Source organism: Strongylocentrotus purpuratus, unplaced genomic scaffold (genome assembly GCF_000002235.5).
Source record: "Strongylocentrotus purpuratus isolate Spur 01 unplaced genomic scaffold, Spur_5.0 spur5_scaffold_21, whole genome shotgun sequence".
In the NCBI taxonomy this organism is placed as follows: domain Eukaryota; kingdom Metazoa; phylum Echinodermata; class Echinoidea; order Camarodonta; family Strongylocentrotidae; genus Strongylocentrotus; species Strongylocentrotus purpuratus.
In genome coordinates this window covers 10,067,781-10,087,095 of record NW_022145607.1, presented here as the reverse complement: position 1 = coordinate 10,087,095, position 19,315 = coordinate 10,067,781, and the positions used below count along the sequence as shown (strand labels likewise).

General features: G+C 39.9%; 1 protein-coding gene across 1 annotated transcript in view; it reads right to left on the bottom strand.

Annotated features, from left to right (window-relative positions):
- The window catches only part of LOC582705 (protein dopey-1), a 43,907-nt gene that overhangs the window by 14,441 nt on the left and 10,151 nt on the right, over positions 1-19,315 (bottom strand). The window contains 18 exon segments of the mRNA XM_030994912.1: positions 106-215; positions 1,012-1,160; positions 1,686-1,882; positions 2,817-2,977; positions 3,610-3,744; positions 4,076-4,201; positions 5,763-5,951; positions 6,757-6,961; positions 7,807-8,946; positions 8,949-9,950; positions 10,635-10,738; positions 11,544-11,696; positions 12,098-12,369; positions 13,052-13,198; positions 13,796-14,831; positions 15,269-16,135; positions 16,719-16,908; positions 17,622-17,809. Coding sequence (XP_030850772.1) covers positions 106-215; positions 1,012-1,160; positions 1,686-1,882; positions 2,817-2,977; positions 3,610-3,744; positions 4,076-4,201; positions 5,763-5,951; positions 6,757-6,961; positions 7,807-8,946; positions 8,949-9,950; positions 10,635-10,738; positions 11,544-11,696; positions 12,098-12,369; positions 13,052-13,198; positions 13,796-14,831; positions 15,269-16,135; positions 16,719-16,908; positions 17,622-17,809 — 6,371 coding nt within the window.

The following is a 19,315-nucleotide window of genomic DNA, read 5'->3' as shown; positions in this document are numbered from 1 at the left end:
CCCCCCAACAATTCAAAATAGTTTTTTAAACAATTCATCTGCAGAAGAGTAATTTTAGATGGTAGACGTATAGCTTCTATTGCAGTGCTTGGTAGATGAACTTACCTATGGTTCTTGAGGTACGGTGTGACATTGTGCATAATGGATGTAAGGAGAGGTACCACTTTGTCTTTCTCATCGCTGCCATACACCATGTCCAACAGAGGAGCCATCAACTGGTAAAAGAAAACAATATTGACTAGCCATAAATGTAAAATTTTGGTTGGTGCAAATTACAGGAATTAATATTTTATCTTTTTCTCCAGAGTTTTTCATGTATCCTTTTGTTGTATATTATAAACACATATTATCCAAGTGTATAAACGCTTTGTTTCTGCAACTACTACATGTTATAAAGAAAAAGAAAAAGGTTATTCTTTCTATTGTTGAAAATCAATGTAACTTGTAACTGACAAATACTGGTCTATACAATTGAATGATACAAAGAAAGGACAATGAGGCGATTGAATGATTATCTAGTTTATATGTTTCATATCTCACAAGATAATCACATTCTAGAAAAACAAGATGACATAGGAGAGAAAAGTATGAAGAACAAAATGGAGAAAGGAAAACAAAATCATAGTCACAGCTCATCTATTTCCCCTTTCCAATAAACACTTTCCTGATGTCAAATGTATAGATGTCTCTTCTTAGAGCCTAGTGACATTAAATATATTATTATAATATCACAAAGCATAGCCAAAGCATACAAATTCAGCAGATTCATTTTTATACCGACAATGACTGGAGGAAAGTGCTGTACAACATTTACAGGGTGATATCATTACGTACATTTCAAAGCCATTGGTCTTTGAACAATGTAAGCCACGCATTCATCCTCGCTTACCCAGTCCCTCTGATAGGCTTAAAATAGTGAGTCCCCTGGAGTTTTCTTTCAAGCACATACATGTTTGTTCACATGCTTTCTTACCATCTAGATAACATATGAAATCATTTTCATGAACTTACCTCTGCAAGCAGAGTGAGTGCTTGCACGCTGTATTGTGAATAGGAATGCTGTGCAGGCGGGGTGCTGAGGGGAGGGGAGGTCAATGCACTATTGCCATTATTGACAGCGCCCTCTGTGGGTGACTCTGGGCCAGCTGCTGAATCTGAGACTGAAAAAAGAAAGGAGACAGAGTAATGTTTAAACCCGATGATCTGATAGATTAGCTGGTTTATAGTGGATTGTACAAGACACGTTCCAGCAACAATTGATTCCTAGTCAACTTTTAACAGTAACCTAACAGTATACATGGACCCAACACTTATACCTTACCCAAACCATAACCCCAAACCTACCTTCAATCCTATTCACATCCTTATCGCTAACTATGTTACTCTGATGAATTAAAGCCCTGAGTCTTGTTATTGAAGCAAATATCAGACCAATGATCAGTGATGTTAATAATCATAATGACTGTGACCAAGGATGACTGCAGATCTTGCAGGAAAGCCTAATAGGTTTTACTTTCTCCAATGTTCTAATTTGTGTGAGCATACCAAACACATAAAAGTGTTCGGTCGACAAAGGAAAACTATGTTAACCTGGCTTCAAATTTCTTCTGTCAACATAATTATTGAGAAAAGGTCTGTTGACGACAGCACCAACACATTTGAGAAAGAAATTTGAGTCCCCTTACCATCAGCATCAGATTCTGAGATTTGAGAAGCATTGATTTTGACAGAGACGTTTCTCCTGAGCCATGTGGTCTGTTCCAGTGAGGATCCAGCAATGGTGTTTGCTGCCTCCATCAGACGCTGGCTGATCTCCTGTAGGTCTCTCTGATCCTTACGCTCATCAAACGGAAGCAGTTTATGGACAATCACATTCAGGATCCTGCACAGAAGATATGCATTGTAAACATTCATCAGATCCAGTTTTAACCAAATCTAAATCTAATCATTTCAGTAATCAACTGCATCCATTATTTTGTGGGAAATACACACTTCACCAACACGCACACACATAAAGAAGAAAAATAAGATACTTGAAAGATTTAATGAATGATTGTTGTGAGAGCAGAAAGAGAGATCAAAGAAACAAGACCTGTTGGAATCCAGGATTGGTATTTCAAGTGACCAGAGGACACATTGGAGACTCCCAAATCAATCAAGTACCAGCTGGACATTCTCAAAGACAATGTGTCAACTAAGGCTGTGCATAACCGTGTAATGAGGGACTTGAGTACACTCCCAGGCTTACAGGCGAATACTCAAATATTCGGACGCCATGTGTTTTTTTTTAATTTTTGATATTTTTGTTGTTGATTTTTTTGATTGTTTTTTGCCACCACCATACTACTGCAGAAGTATCCCAAGTCTGTCCCTGAAAACTCAAGCGATTTTACTTCGAGTAGCAGTTGAAGGCACTGAACTTATAATAATAATAATAGTAAACATGCTGTTTTATAAACCAAAGATGACAGAATAATCCATTTTCCTCTGAGTCCAAAAATAAATCGGGACATTTGGTCCCAGTTTCTGAGTGGTGAGTTGACAGTAATTGAGCTGGGAAACATTTTTACCCGCTGTACCATGCCGGCGCTGCCTCCTGGGCACGGGTGAGCGTCGGCCTGGACAGTGCCAGGCGCTGGCAACAAAACAAAAAACAAAAAACAAAATGGCGGCCGAGTATCGTACTCGAGTAGTTGTTAACAGTGCAAGTACTCAAGTATTTGACTGCTTGTCGCTAGCTTAGTGTCCAACTACCACCTTATACTCACATGGAAATGACAGTAGACAGAGCTTTACAGGCCCAGTATAATACTTACCCTAGTAATAGAAACTGAGCTGGAGCAGACAGGTTGAGTTGAAGACCATCCTTGAGTAGTCCTAAGATGGAAGGCCAGGAGTCCCTGAGGGGCGCAACAGCCATCTTCTGGACATAGGCATAGAGGAACTGAAGCATGCTCACCTCAAGTCCAGGTTGGTTCTATAAAACACATTGAGAACATAATACCATAAAAAGGAAATCCTGCTAAAGCCTGTTCACTACTTGCAGATGTTTTTGAAAACAACTCTTTGTTACAGAAGCTTCTTTGAAATTTTCAATATAAAAATGAGATCTTCTGTATTTTGCCCCTTTTTTTAAAATTTCCCATGCCTATTTCACATAAGTATCAGTTTAAAGAGCTCAGTCTCACTCTCACATCATGTACATGTAAACAATTTTTGCCGCTTGTTCAACAACAGCATGTTTTGGAGAAATTGTATGAATTTTCAAATACTAACTAAATTTAGTACAATAGCACAATAGGTTAAAACAGCAAGGGAAAGATGTTTCTACATGGAAGTAAACTTTCAAGCAAAGGCTAAGACAAAAGACAAAAGCTGATACAGGCCATAAAAACAAAAACAACAACAACAGTTTCTTCAGCATTCTACAACATCAAAGCAGTCTAATTTTGTTTAAATTCATATGCACACAAATTTAATTATATACTCTATCGGAAGAGCTTCTAACAAAATAAACAGAAAGTGACAAAGCCTAAGGATTCTAATTTGCTTCCTTCCCACAAAGGAATAGGTGATAGTCTGTTAAGCTTCCTGGAGTCGTTACCATACCTTGTCTCTGATTGTGAATGGTGGTGCCTTGAGAACCAGCTTGATGGTCTGGACCAGGGTGTCTGTCGGTAGAGCTTTGATGGCACTCACAAGCTGGACCAGGACTAGCTGTTCTTCAGAAGGCTGGGCTAGGACCTGAGAGGAGAGGAAAGAAATCATGGAAACTTCATTTATCAGATAACAGGTGGAATATCTACAGGTGTACAGAATATTTACTACTTGTTTAGTATCATATTCATCTTTCTGTATATGTTTTATCATCTTTCTTTTTTTCCCAATATTCTGTCAAGCTAATTTACAGAATTTACATTTTAAGATAATTCATTATTGAAGGAAAAAATATTATCTGAAGATCATAATGGTTTGGGCAACCAATGGCATGAATGGCCTGCCATAGTTAAGTCCAACTTAAAGTTGATCTTAGTCTTTTTGAAACACCCCCCTGACTTAAAGAAAGTGTACTCACCTTTCCCTTGGGTGGTTTGTGCCTGCGTCTGCTATCACTCCACACCACTCCTACAGCAGCTAGGAGGTTGGTAGAATGGTGCAGTGCAATAGGGCTTAACAGCTCCATGATCTGTTGCCTCACAGCCTGCAAAAGAAAAATGCACTCTCATGTTATAAAGAATAATGAAGTAAATTCATCAAGGCTTTAGTTATCTAGCACTTACGATATATCATTTGAAATGAAATAAATTCAAAAGCACAATTCACATTCCTTGCACAATCTTTAGGATTGTAATATTTTGAGATGAATAACACTTTAGGTATCTTACAAGACAAACATTAAAGCAGATGTTTTGGTTTCATATAAAAAAATGTTTTAAAGAGTACTGCTGGATGCATTTCACCTAATGAATTATCCAGAAGAGTCTTTCTTACAATTACAACAGACAGAAAGGTAAGGGGTGCTCTATTCTCAGATAAGGAGGAGAAAATACAAATAACATCTTCTTACTACACGATGAATGATGTTAACAAGCCATTACCTGCAGTTCATCATGAAAAGGATCTGGGAGTAATATTCGATGATAAAATGTCCTTTTCTAATCACATTGACACTGCTTGCAATGCTGCAAACCGGAAACTGGGTATCATCAAGCGTACTTTTTCAACAATGGACAACAAGGGACTCACACAGTTATATAAGTAAATTGTGAGACCAGCACTAGAATACTGCTCTCCCGTGTGGCACCCTTATATGAAGAAACATATTCTCAAAGTGGAAAAAGTTCAACGCCGTGCAACTAAACTCCTTCAACCTCTCAGAAGTCTTCAGTACAAGTTAAGGCTAGAGCAACTAAAATTGCCTTCATTATCATACAGACGTCATAGAAGTGACATGCTACAGGTCTATAAGATAATGCATGGAATCGACGACCTCCAGTCAACTAATTTCTTTCATCGTACCCCTGTCACAGTAACAAGAGGTCACCAGTTTAAACTACAAAAGAAACATGTAAAATCTAAATTGAGGCAGAGCTCTTTTTCACAGAGAGTAGTAAATGAATGGAATGGTCTCCCATCATATGTAGCAGAAAGTCCATCACTCAATTCTTTCAAATCAAATCTTGACAAGTACTGGTCACTGAAGAAGGACAAGTTTAATCCTGATGAACTATTCAACTGTCCATGTTCATCCGTAACTGCACAACGCCAAATTCAAGAGTAACCCACTAGCAGACACCGAGGGGCAAATAAGTTTTGTATAACTTTATGCCTACTTCCAAGGTATGATATCCAAGGTATGATATAATAATTGTGAAATTCATATCTACTGTACATTTCCAAAGGAACTACAAATTAACAGGATTAGTTTCCCAAGAACATATTGCAGTGAATATTCTGCTGCCTCCCCCCCCCCCCTTCCAACACAGCCCTTTGGGTTTGAAACACATCCATCTAACATTATGTTTCATGTTCATTTCATTTCATTTATTGACCATTAAAAATAACAAAATATGCAAAATCATCAATACAATAGAAGAATCATATCAAAGAACAACAACATAAGAAGTAGTAATGGCCAGGGCCCCTAAGAAGCAAGACTGCTTTTAATCGGGACCCTACATACAAGTACATTATAATAGAAATATAAATTTGTATACATCCATGTACAGTACCATGGTCTTCAATTCAATGCTCAATCTTACCTTTGGTGTTCCCATGCTGAAGCTAGGATACTCCTGCGTCTTCTCCAGGTCTTCCCTGAGGAGCTCAGAGCTCTGCACAGCGCTCCACAGACGTGCTATACTGGCCATGATCCTGGGTAGCATACCGAGGAGCCCCTTCCTGGCCTCCGTCTTGGGGCTGCTCATCGGGCCATCAGGTGTGGCAGCACCCTGCAGGGATACATCCAAAACAAACAGCAGACAATTACAGAAATACCCTTAAATGCAATACCTTGGACATAAACCTTGGAAGTAGGCATTTAAAGTTAAAAATTTATTTGCCTCTTGTTGACATCAGGATGAAGAATCCATACTGGAAAAACATGTTTATTGGTGCTGTACAGCAGTTCACGAACATGGACAAACAAAGGACTCTTCTGGATCAAACTATCTTTTCTTGACGACCAAAATTTCGACAAATTGAATTTAATGCATAACAAGTCCTAGAATGTTTTTGTCCCAAATTTTACAAACGAGTCTATTTTGTTAATGCTGTTGGTTAGGTCTATGTCTCCAGTTACAAATCAACAGAATATGTTGTAGCTGAGATTAAATTTAATTTGATGACCAATTCTCTGTCTAAACATCAACCCCCAGTCTGGCCTGAATAGAATCAAATCAAAATCTCAAGCCCCATGGTTGCTTACCCCCAGGCAATCACTTCTTTTCTGGGAACGTTAAAACATGTAACTTGATTGTGAATCTGTAGCTCTTGAGTAAAAATTTCAGATTACAGACAGGACTGGGTGGTCGGAGTTGACTCATTCTCGGGACTGGATGCGCTGTGTCTGACGGTCATCGACGACAGACTCGATGTCGACTCCAGCAGGACTAAGTAAATCAAATTTCTTGAAAGCTTCACACATTATTTCATTTTTTAAAGCACATCCTAATCACATGTCAATGAGCAGAGTCTGATCTCAAAGAATCCACAAAATGGAATGGCCAATTTGAAGATCCCCCAACGACTACTGACCTTTGTTTTATCTCTGGTCAGAGCACCGATCAAGCTGCTGAAGAGCTGAGTGGTCGGAGTCGACTCATTCTCGGGACTGGATGCGCTGTGTCTGACGGTCATCGACGACAGGCTCGACGTCGACTCCAGCAAGCAGAAGTGACAGATTTGGGTGAGGCCTTCAAGCATGGTGATTACATGATCAGGGGGAAGGTCTTCCTTGTCACTGATGAAATAAGAAAGTTCTTACTTTATTTAGTGATCATAACAAAATGTGTAAAATATCTGTAAAGCGCTTTATAGACACATCATTGTATCAATGTATTGGGCGCTATATAAAAGCGGAATATCATTATTACTAATATTGTGGTGGTGGTTATTTTAAGCTGGCTGCTAAGAAAGCATAAATGCTAGTACTAACAGAGTACAAGATGGAGGCTTCAAAATGTCTATACATTTAAAATACTGACACTTTTATTTACAAATGACCGAGCCAGAGATTCAACAAGTATGATGTAGTAAGGGTGAATATTGACAAATTATCATAAAAAGCATATTGAAATATTACTGATTATAACAGTATTACATAATTGTATGATCTTAAATAAATATATCAATGGTACGATAAAGATGTTTCACAATGTACATGCCATAATGATTAGTTTTCTTCTACTCAAAATTATCTTTCTTCATTTCAACAGGGAAGCAAGAAGATTCTTGGTTTTACATAGAATACATTTACACTATATTCGTGCATTTCTACTTTTAAAGGAGAATTCCTAACAATCAAGGCCACCTGGCATAATTACAAATGCCTGCAGAACTAGCATATCTCAATGGTCTGCTAATAAAGAACAATTTAACATTATACAGTCTAACCTGTCTACAGCGACCGCCCAAGGGAAGCACAAAAAGTGGTCTTTGTAGACAGGTTCCTTTAGTACATGTTTCAATGAGAAACCATTTTCAAGGGGAACAAAAAATGTGCTTGTTGTAGACAGGTGGTCTTTGTAGACAAGTGGTCACTAAAGCAGGTTTGACTGTATATTAAGCATGATAACCTGAATTTACCTTTTACTACTCTCCTGTAGCTTGTAGACGCCAGCCAGGGATTCCAGATTGCGGCACAGTTGACTGGTAAGGGGGATGACCAGCTTAGGCAGACCCCTCTCCAAGTAGGGCAGTGATTCTGTCATGAGGGCTATCCAGTGACGATGCATCTTGGCATTGTGGTGCTGCTTGAGGGCGGTCTGTACCGCTGTCAGGAGTAGACCCTGACACGACAACCGCTCTGACTTGAGGAAACCCATGGCAGAGTTCGGCGACTGGAACTTGAGATGGCGGAACTCCCATTCCCCGTCGTCCGCTGCGGCTGATTCTAGAGACGAATCCCTGAGGGGAAAGAGGTGGTCTTCCAGGACGATGATCGTCAGGACCAGTTTCAGGAGTTGGATTTGGAAAGTTTGAGCAACCTCTGTGAGAAGCTCTGGATGGGCATCCTGTATGATGGTTTTGTCCTTGTCCGCCAGTGATGACTTGGACTTCCTGGCACCATACACTGACGCCAGTAAACAATACACAACAGCCTTTTGGACCTTGCACCTGACTAGGAGATCGCTGATAAAGGTGGCTAGTCCTCGACCACCATTCTTGACAACATCCACTAGTTCAAACAAAACATGCTGGAGGACTTCCATGCTTGCTGTCTGGACATCCCGATTCCCAAGGGCATCTCTCTCTCTGGCACGGCCGTCCTGAGGGTAGTAGCTGCGCATGAAGTAGACACAAGTGAGGATGAGAACCTCCAGATAGGTGGTGCTCCTGAAACTGAGAAGTGCTTCTTGCTCAAGCTGGGTGTAGAAGTCCCATCCCGTGATGCAACGCTTATGACGGGCAAGCAGCTGCTGAAGCTTGATCAGCTGGGGAGTGTTCGTGCTACTGATATTTGTGGAGGACATTGCACAGACAAACTGTCGTGGGCACGTGTGAAGGATAGATTTTAGCCTCGCAAGAACATGCAAGATTTGTTCCTCATCATAGACTTGAACATAAAGTAGGATATGCTGCTGAAGTGGGTGCAAGGAAGTCAGTTTTGATTCCGGCAAAAGACGGATGCGTTTCACATCAAACGCCTGACAGTATTCTTGAGGATATCTCCATGTGATTTCAGAGTCGCTTGTTGGTTCTGTTTCCATGCCTGACATGACTCCTTCTAGATCGTCCAACATGAACTCTTCTGATCCTTTGACAGGGGAAGTAGGTGCAGCTGTACCTCCTTTGGCTCTAATATAACCCTTAGTACTATGGTGTGTACTAGCAGGTGGTGATGACGATGGGGCGCTCTTATAACAGACATGGAGTCCGATTCGTCAATCTCCTTCTCCTCAACGTTTGCAATAACCTTATCCACCAATGCATAGAGGATACTTCTGACTGCATCCTCTATGGATTCATCTACCTCTTCGTTGTACACATAGGATGGTTCATCATAGCCATCACTCACAGACAGATCATCGGTGCTCCCCTCTCCGCTTCCTCTGACAGGGGTAGCAGTGTCTGAACCTGAGTCTGTCTTTCTGTCTGAAGCCATCTTCCCTTTAGTACTGATGCTTAGCTTGGATTTATCCCCAACACTTGTCCCACTGGATTTCCTCCTCTCTGATGATCCTTCGGGGTTCTTGGAGGTTGGCGCGCTGGCATCGCTATCAGAATCGCTGAACGACGCCGCGTGCGCACCCATCATCATCGGATTGATCGTCACACTGAGAGGCTTGTGATGGAAATCTGGCGGCTGGCTGAAACGTAATCCCAGGTTACTCCGCGTCACAAAGTTCATCTTCTCGTCGACACTCGTGCAGGCAAAGACCGGGTCCTGCTTTCCTGCATTCATCACAAACTTCTGCTCCCCATCTTTCAGGACGTAGAACCTGACGTCCCCGTCGACATTGCTGATACTGTAGATGCGATTCTCGATACCATCCAGGTGCTGCTCTCGCTCCCGGAGCTCCTCCTCCATCTGTTTCCTCCGCATGGCGTCAGCTCCAAGGAATTGGACCGACGCCCTAGCTGTTGCGGGATGAAGCAGGACCAGTAGGATGGGTTCTAAGAGCCTCGCTATGTCACCACGGTTGATAGCATCTAATAGCCAGCTCTGTGTGGTGGAGCGTATCATGCTGCTAGGGTGCTCCATACTGTCTAGGACCACTAATAGAGATCTGTAAAAACAACAGCATCAACATCTCTTGATATACATCTTACCAATCTGACCCATGATGAAGTAAAGGAAACATATTTGATTGGAAGCCTACTCCAGTGGATGGATTGTGCCTAAGTGACATTGTAAGTTGTTTTTCAAAATCAGGGACTGACCATATCAAGATAAATTATCTCAACATAGTACTATAATGGGATTTTACTCTTTATTCCATGAGGAAATCACAGTTTAATATGTACATTTAAAATTATCCCATAACACCAGACAATTATATGAGCGCTATACAAGAACCCAATAATATTATTAATATTATTATTATTATTATTATATACAATGGATCTTACTCTATGTTTGTGTTCTTTAGTATTCTGTAACCCATAATAATTTCTACTGGTTATAAATTAAGATACACAAAAAACTGGCCTTGAGTAAATTTATGAATGACATTTTACCATATTCAATACCCTAATTCATCAACAGTAACAATCAAATAAATGTTTGTTTAAACATATTTGTGGCTTACACCCAGTAAATAAGATCGATTGATCGATGTTATTTACTGGATGTAAGCCACAAATATGTTTACCGGTAAATAATTGACATTTCTGCCAGGAAGCATTACATTTATAAAAACAAATAATTGTTTTGTTTATTATTTCACAAAGAGTAGAGACAAGTTTCTCACCTGTCAAATGTTCTGATCTTGGAAGCTGGGCTACTTGATCTTATCTGGCTACGTATCAGGTGCCATAGCAGAGCAAACTTGGTGTGAGCTTCCAATGATCCAGTCTGAACAAAATCAAGTGATAAAGGATGTTAATTAACAGTATACCATAAATCAAAGGCTCTACTCGATTGCTAAGAATCCATCTTTATCTTAATTTAAAAAGGGACTGGAGAATGATCTGCAACAAAATTTGTGAGGTTAATATATAAATACCAAACAAAGGAATTAAGAGCCAATACAAAATAGTAATAACAAAAAGAAGTTGATTTTGAAGCAATAACTGTACAATCACAATAACATTTAATGTTTTTACGCAATCTTCATAAATATCATTATTTTTAAATGAGAACTCTGAAAATGCATGTAGGTTATTCTCAATAAAAGCAGTGGAAAAATGTCAAAACATCTTTTGAGGAACATCGCGACACCCGAAAGTGTAATACATTAATGATATGATGAAGTTTGTTGTGATAAATTTGGGAAATCCATTCATCAATCTATGATGTCTTTAATAGCAAAACTATCCAGTGGACTTTAATGTCGCCATCTGGAAGATGTGACTCAGGATCCAACACAAAAAGACCCTAGAGTCACCCACCAAACCAGATCAAACCAGCCTCTGCATTCATCTTAGTATTCACTATACAGTCAGACCTGTCTATAAAGTATTCACTATACAGTCAGACCTGCCTATAACGACCACCCAAGGGAAACAGAAAAAGTGGCCACTGTAAACAGGTTGCCTTTCTAGACAGGTTCTACAATACATTCTCTCTCATGGGATACAAAATGCATGGCCACTATAAACAGGTGGTCTTTATAGAGAGGTGGTTGCTAATACAGGTTTGACTGTAGTTCTTATCTTACCGTTCTGCTCTGGACCAGTGAGTTTCCGATGATGTCTTCACAGATGTACGCATCAGGTGTAGCATTATGAAGCTGATGAAGCAGATCTGCACTACGGGCGTGGTAGTCTGGTGTCTGGGGGCTCAGGTGGGACCAAAGACCTACTGCAACTCTCTGTATAAACATGATCAGCAAATGTGATATTTAGTTGTAGTTGGAAAATGAAAAAATAGCTTGACACTGTTGGATATTCTACATGAACTTATGTTAAATGACGTGTGTCAGATATTCAAATGTTCTGTCCATGATTTCCAATTAACACAAGTGTAAATATCTCAAAGGCGCACGCACCATCTCAAGGATATTGCTCAACATCATTTATGCTGGAACGGTGAAACCTATCAAAGAGATTTGTACAGTTACAGTGATATCTAGCTATGTCCATTTTCTGGGAACATGTTGTATCTTCAGCGCCTAATCATGGCAGATACCACGATCATTTTAATCTAAAGACAGTTCTACGCGAACCTGCTGTACTTCATTTCTCCAGAGAAAAACAAAAAGGCTTTCCCTACCTGGAAATAGCTGGAGCTGTAGTTGAGGCATTCCAAGTGTTTGGATGAGATGGCCGGGATGAGAACCACTGATATTGTGCCTGATTCAAAGCGGGGTGAGTTGGGCGGGTTGGGCAGCACCAGTTTGTTGTCTGAGCTTGACATAACTGATTTGGTCAGGGTTATGAGTTCCAGGACAGTTGAGATGGCCATGGTCTGTGTTTTAAAGTCTTTGAGGAAGCAGCAACAGGTAAGGAGGTTTTGAAGCCAGTCTGGCAGGCCTAGCATACTCCCTGTGGTAGGAAATGTGGAAACATAAGAACAAATATGTGGGACTAAATATAAATAATAAATTCTAAATATACTAATAAAACAATAAGACTTTTCATGGTTATGCGTTCCAGGACCATACAGATGGCCATGGTCTAAGTTTAAAAGTCTTTAAGGGAGCAGCAACAGGTCACGAGGTTCTGAAGCCAGTCTGGCAGGCTTAGCATACTCCATATAGGTAAATCATAAGACAGGCAAGTTGGAATTAGATTAATCATCATATTCCCAGGAAACCCCAATCAATTCGGGAGGACCATCTTCTAAAGATATTCTATTTAAAATTACACTCTATACATCAACAAAGTATGCAGTGTTTTCATAATCTGGTGACCCGGGTATCGAAAACCAATCAATGTGCTAGAGCCTTTTGGTAAGGCATTAATCCTCAATACCAGGTCCCTCAGAGAGGACCTAAAGCCGTTGGCCATCTGGTTGCTTACTTACAAGCATTTATGCTTTCTTAGCAGTCAGGTTTTAAAAATAAAAAAACCCACAACCACCACCACCTCTTTTTGCTTGTGCTTATTCTGCATTATTAATGAAATACAATGCACTATAAGATCACAGAGCCATCTCTTTCATATATATCTGAAGTGATTTTTGTACAGTATATTGAAGATATAGATGAGAGTTCCGCTTACTTACCTTTGATCCTGGGTGCTTTGAGTAATGAAGCTGAAACGGTTTCATTACAGTACATTGGAAAGCAAGCAAACTCAACTAACAGATTACAAGCTGTACTGAACGCCTGACATAGCACCTTGGATGATGAACAATTGATAGTCACATCAGCTACATAGGACACAAAAATAATAGTGATTTACAATTATACATTTCAAACAAAAATATCGTCAACATTCACAAAGATATCATAGAGATCATCATACATGTACACTTTCTCAAAGATTTTAAAAAAAATGCACATGAATATGAATGCAATGTATATACAAAGTATTTTGTTTGGAAAACTAAGGACAAAGCTTACATTGTGTATTAAAATGTTGTTCATGGGCCACGATATGTAGTGCACAAGTAAACTTAATTTCAAAAAATTAATTGATGCTATATTTCTGAGTACACATATATTATCAAGCTAATAAAATTTACAGTTCAAACTACTAAGATTATCATTAGCCATAAAAGCCTTTACTCTCTTGACTTAATGTACATGTAAGTACAGTATATCAAAATCGAGTCAGTTTCAATTGTCAATAATGAAGCCTGATATCACGTGTCCCCCCTAAAAAAAAAAAAAATTAAACAGATTTTTTTTATTTTTTTTAATCTGAGCATTTGAGTTTCAAATGGTTATATCCACACAGATATCCCAAAAGTGCTGGTACTGTTAAAATGAAATCAGGCATAGAGGAAAAGGTTCAATTTGCTCACCTAAATACTGCCTGGCAGCCTCATCACTTGTCAATGCAGAGTCTGTTCTTGTCCTCACATCCTCCATCTTGTCACTCTTTGGTTTCCATGGCAACTCCTCCCATGAATTCCTCTTCTTTGTCTCTCCCTCCTCTGCCTGATCATTGTCTTTGTCAGAAGCATCCTCAGGCTCTTCCTGACCATTTTCCGAGGGACCTTTGACAGGGGAAGCAACCACGTCACCCACCTGAAGCTTGGTCATGCACGTCTTGACGATGTCCGCGTTGGGCAAGATCTTCTTGGTGATCAGTTTGGCAAAGAATGTCTGAAAGCACTGGACGCAGGCCTGCATCAAGAACATGGGAGGTCCATCCTTGTCACTCTCGCTGTTGCCCATGGATGAGATGCTAGGATTAGGTGGCTTTCTGTCAACTGTTTTGGCCTGTTCAGGACTGTCCATAGATTCGTCCAGGAGGGAACTGGAGTCCTGTCTACTGCTGAGACTGGTGGGACGACGCAGACGGGTGGGAGGGGGGTTGTTCTCGCTGAATTTCGTAGGCTGCGAGGAAAGGCGGTCAAGCGATTGCACTGTCCCAGAATCATCATCACTATCCTTGTCCTTAGCATCAATTAGTGTACTAAACTCATCATCCTCCTCTTCCTCATCCTGCTTCTCCCCTTCCTTATCCTTCAGTTCTGTTCCTACATTCATCCCCTTCCCATCAGACTGCTCACCCTTGCGTGTGGGAACTGGCGCTCTCTCTTGCCTGGCTTCACTACGCTCAGGTTCAATCATCTCGTACCCATTCTCTATCCCCTCCAACTGCTTGAGAAGAGCCTGCGGAAGCTGGTCTGGTTCGGGGTGTGGTATCAGAACGGTCTTGGTATCAGGGCTGGTCACCATGGATGGCTGGACTTTGGTCAGTAGTTTGAGGCACAGCCCAAGGGCGTGGTGAATGTCACTCAGGTCCAGGTAGCCACAATAGTTGGTCAGGGTCATGATGATCTTGCAGAGAAGCTGCGGTAGATATTCTGTTGGGGTTTCAGGGTAGGTTTCCTGTGTGGAGAATGTCATTGAAATAACAGTTAATGGAGCCAACAGAAAAGACTCTGAATCCTCTAACATTTATCAAGGATCAATAAGAAAAGAGAAACATAGTACATACATGTAGTCAACTTTCTCTACAAGAATTTATCTTGACTTAAGTCCTAAATTATGAGAATTATCTTTTTTTATAAATTAACATTTGTAATTTAATTTTGAAATAAAATTAAGTCAAATTATTTGCAGGTAATCCCCTATTAAATGTGACAACTAATGAAACCAAGTATGAAGTTCAAAGTTTAAATAGACATTGAGATACAGTACTAACAGTGTTGTCCGGTAGACCACCCAAAAATAAACTGCTCTAGAACTACCATCAGCAGTAGTGGTATACTAAATCAGCAATATGTATGAATTTGGAAAATGCAAAAGAAAGGGTAAGTACTCACTAAGGCCACAATGTCCAAGAGAAAACTGACAAGGACACAAAGTTTGGTACAAGTAAAGTTAGTACTGGTAGAGCTGGTAGAGACAGAGCCCTGTGCAGTACTTCGAAGCACACTATGCTGACAGCACAGTTCAAATTGCTGGGCAATGTATTCCCATATGAAGTACGGTTCAAACGAGTTAAAGAGCAAGTTAGCCGTCTTGATCAGCTCGATGGGCTTCTCTGCTCCCTGCAGCATCTCCCAATGAGCAAAGTCCACTTCGTTGTTTGTCGCCAAGGGAACAGAGTTGTCCGGTTTTGAGGGTGCCTTCCGCTTGGTGCAGTGGGTGAAGAGAGCCAGGAATACTTCCAGGAGGATTTCATCGATGATAGGGGTGCTGATCTCGGGCTTGTCCAGAAGGCTGATCAGGATGCGATACGGCTTGAAGAATCGCTGCTTGCTGTCCAGGTTGTACGGATCCAGCGGCGGATCGTGGAGCCACTTCCGCAGCCCCTGGATCAGCAACCGTTTGGAATGAATCTCAAAGTACTCCGACACCTCATCCTCATTGCTAACCATACTGTCATTGGTAAGCACGCTATTGGTTCTTCGATGCGCCATCATGGATTTGTCCATCCCTACCGGAGGAGCGGGAGGCAGGCTGGGTAGCTTCTTACCGTTCTCGATACCCAGCAACCAGGAGAAGAGTCTTCTGTTCAAGGACATGTCCCGACGTAGAAGAACACCGAGAGATGCCGTGAGTAGCTGGGCAAGTTCATCAGGCTCTAAGCCGCAGTTGTGGATGGGGAAGCAGATCATTATGAGGTCTAGCACACTGCGTTGAACGAGCACCACAGCATCGTTGATGGCTGCACATACAGCTTTCACCTGCAAAATAATCATTTCCATTACAAATGCAATAAATGTACATATCATTTCCAGTATCACTCATATTTTACTTCATGGCTACATCTCATTGCATTACCACAAAAAGATCTTCATAAGTTCCCCTTTCTTTTTTTCATTATTGAGATTACCAAGTACATTGTGTATGACGGTGTCTCATCCCTGTTCTGATATCCATAATTTACTTGAATACTATTTGATTGTTACGACACAAGTTTTTCATAGACCCTCAACTTTCATGTATCTTGGGCTTTGTACTCAATGGCAATTGTACGCATATGAAAAGAACATGCATTTAGAGAGTAAAAGTACACCATCTATACCTGATCTCACTATAAAACAATCTGAATTTAATATGACCATGCAAAAAGCGATACAAAGTGTAGATAACATAACCCATGTATATAGTTTTCAACTCCCAGAAAAATCTGCACTCAATAGGAATTATGTAATTGTTCTCCTGATTCTGATGTTTGTCATAATATTGCTAATAATGTAATGTTAATTGCACAAAGCAGAATTACTCAATGATGATAAAGAGATAAAGAGAAATATAAGTACTGACCATGATGCATTTGTTACTACCAAGGAAGTACTTCTGGTCACTGATAGGCAGTTTTCTGTCCACCTGAGACAGGATGAAGGAGATGGCCGGTAGTCTGACCACTGGACTGGACAGAACACATTCCCACAAAGCACCATAGAAGTTTGACTTGACCATACCGGCACATAGCTGCTCTAGCAGCGCGTTGGTACTAGGATAAACAAAAAGAAAAGAAAAACGATGGGGTTACTCTTTCTTCAAAATAATCATTCATGAAAGTTAACTGAAACGCCATTCTGATGCATGAAAATGAAAAATATGTGGAGATTATAAAGAGCTACTACTACGCTGTATCATTAAGTGCCCTCCAAGCAAACACATTTTAAACAACCTCTAAACCATTTCAATGATTGATTGCTGAAGTAATACTTTAAAGTATAGCTAGGAATAATTTAGACAATGTAAAGATTCAATGCCCTGTAGTCAACTAATTTCAAACCTGACACTGGGTTGAGGCTTTTGTCCTAATAAAGTTGGGTGGAAGTTGTCTGAGGTCTATGTTTTCCTTTAGTTAAACATGATTTTAGAATCAGGGTCAGGTTCAACTGAATTAGTGGAATACAGACCTACATGTACATGTAAGAGTTTGGCAATGAGAACTAGTAGAGTCAACACAATGCCGACTTGGTCAGGGTTATTTTTTCTGAGGAAGTATACAAACTCCTTCCAGCCTCGTTCAGATATGGGGTGGCGAAAAGTGGAGAATTTTGTTGTGATAACATAAAGTATAATAAGCTTCATATTTCTGTATCTTTAAACACGGAGCTCAGTCAGTACGGTAGGACCTTTGTCACATGCAGTTGCCATTCAATTATCTGAACAAGCCTTTAGCTTGTTAGCCAGGTTTGTTCTCATGTGCCATACCTGTCAAAAAAATCTGAACCTTCCTCTAAACCAGGAAGGATGCCCTGGAGGAGACCTGTGAGGGCAGGCTTCAGATGCTCTCCTAACGGAAGATAATGCTCCTCGTATATATTGAGTAGAACAGGCTTGACCGACATGGAGGCATTGCCGAGCAGAGGGAATAGACCTGCACTGTATATGAACATGTCCTGAAAAGAAAACAATGTTTTTTCTTCTAAGTATAATTCTAAGTATACTGTTATAAGTATACTTTCTTACAGACATGTTTTAAAAATGTAAATGTAAGGTATCTTAATATGCAATACCATTCATATAGCATTTCTACAATATCACTTTATAGTTGTTAAGCCTTATAAAAACTATAATTGTACCACTTTATACATTCCATTGTTCTACAGTTGTCCTTAACAAAAAAATAGATTGCTCAAGACTTCTGGCAATGACTTCTGTTTTGTTTGTTTTGTTTTACTATAGTATAAAAACTCAAGATACTATACACATTACCTTTTTTTTCCCCCACCAATATGTTCACGATTGTTATACAAAATTGGGTTTTTATTTTAAATTAAGATTCATTGCACATAGCTGTATGAATAAGTTAAAATCAATCCTAACTCTCAAGCTTTGAATCTAGCTGGCATTTGTTTGAATCCACCATAACTGATATCTTGATCTTCATAATGCTAAAGATTGACATCATAAACGGTAGCAAGTGAATGCAATCAGGTGATAATAATAATAATAATAGCCTAATAGTCCACTCCAAATTTTATTAAACCGAAACAGAAATTATTTTTGCCCAATTGATCGTGAGCCCGGCAGCCACTGAGCAGCGCCAGATCGACGTTGCTCTAACCCTTATTGTTGAACGCCAAACAAGGTAGCAACAACTCCCATCTTTTAACGTCTTTTGGTATGATGCGGCCGGGTTCGAACCCACGACCTCCCGGTTGTGAGGCGGACGCTCTACTGACTGAGCCAACACTCCCGTTTCATAGATATATATATATATATATATATATAAAGAGTAAACACAAAATAAAACCAGCTGTTCAGTTTTAAAGGCCAGATGCTATTAACCATGAGATTTTCCCACAATAATAAAGCAGTGGTTTCTGCTGTGCGATGTAAGCTACCGGTACACATACAGTGTAGCAGATATATCTTTAATTATGTACAATGTTCTACATGTAAGCATTGAAAAAAGGCAGGTACCAATTTCTTCTTGCATTAAGCAAACAGACATGATAAATGAGAGCTACAATGACAGATATATATATATATATATATATCTGCTGAGTACATACATGTACAATGTATATCTGTCATTATGAACAATGTTTACAAACATAATTAATATGTAAGCATTGTAGAAAGTTATGCCCTACGCAAACTGACATTTAAAAAAAACAGACTCAGTTGCTGAATTGAAACAAAATCCCTCAGTACCCTGAAGATATCCTTTGGTAAAAATGATTGAAAAATGTGGATTCACGCAGCCATATGGCATTGCAGCATCTGCCATGGATGCTGAATACAAAACACCACAATCTGGCTTAATGCCACATATTTCAAGGGATGTTTCTACAAATTGTTGGATCAATGAGATTCAGTGCATCTAATATCATAAAAACATGAATATTTTGTTGCTTTGATTGATCCTGTAGGGATAAATACTGCAAACTTTGGTACAT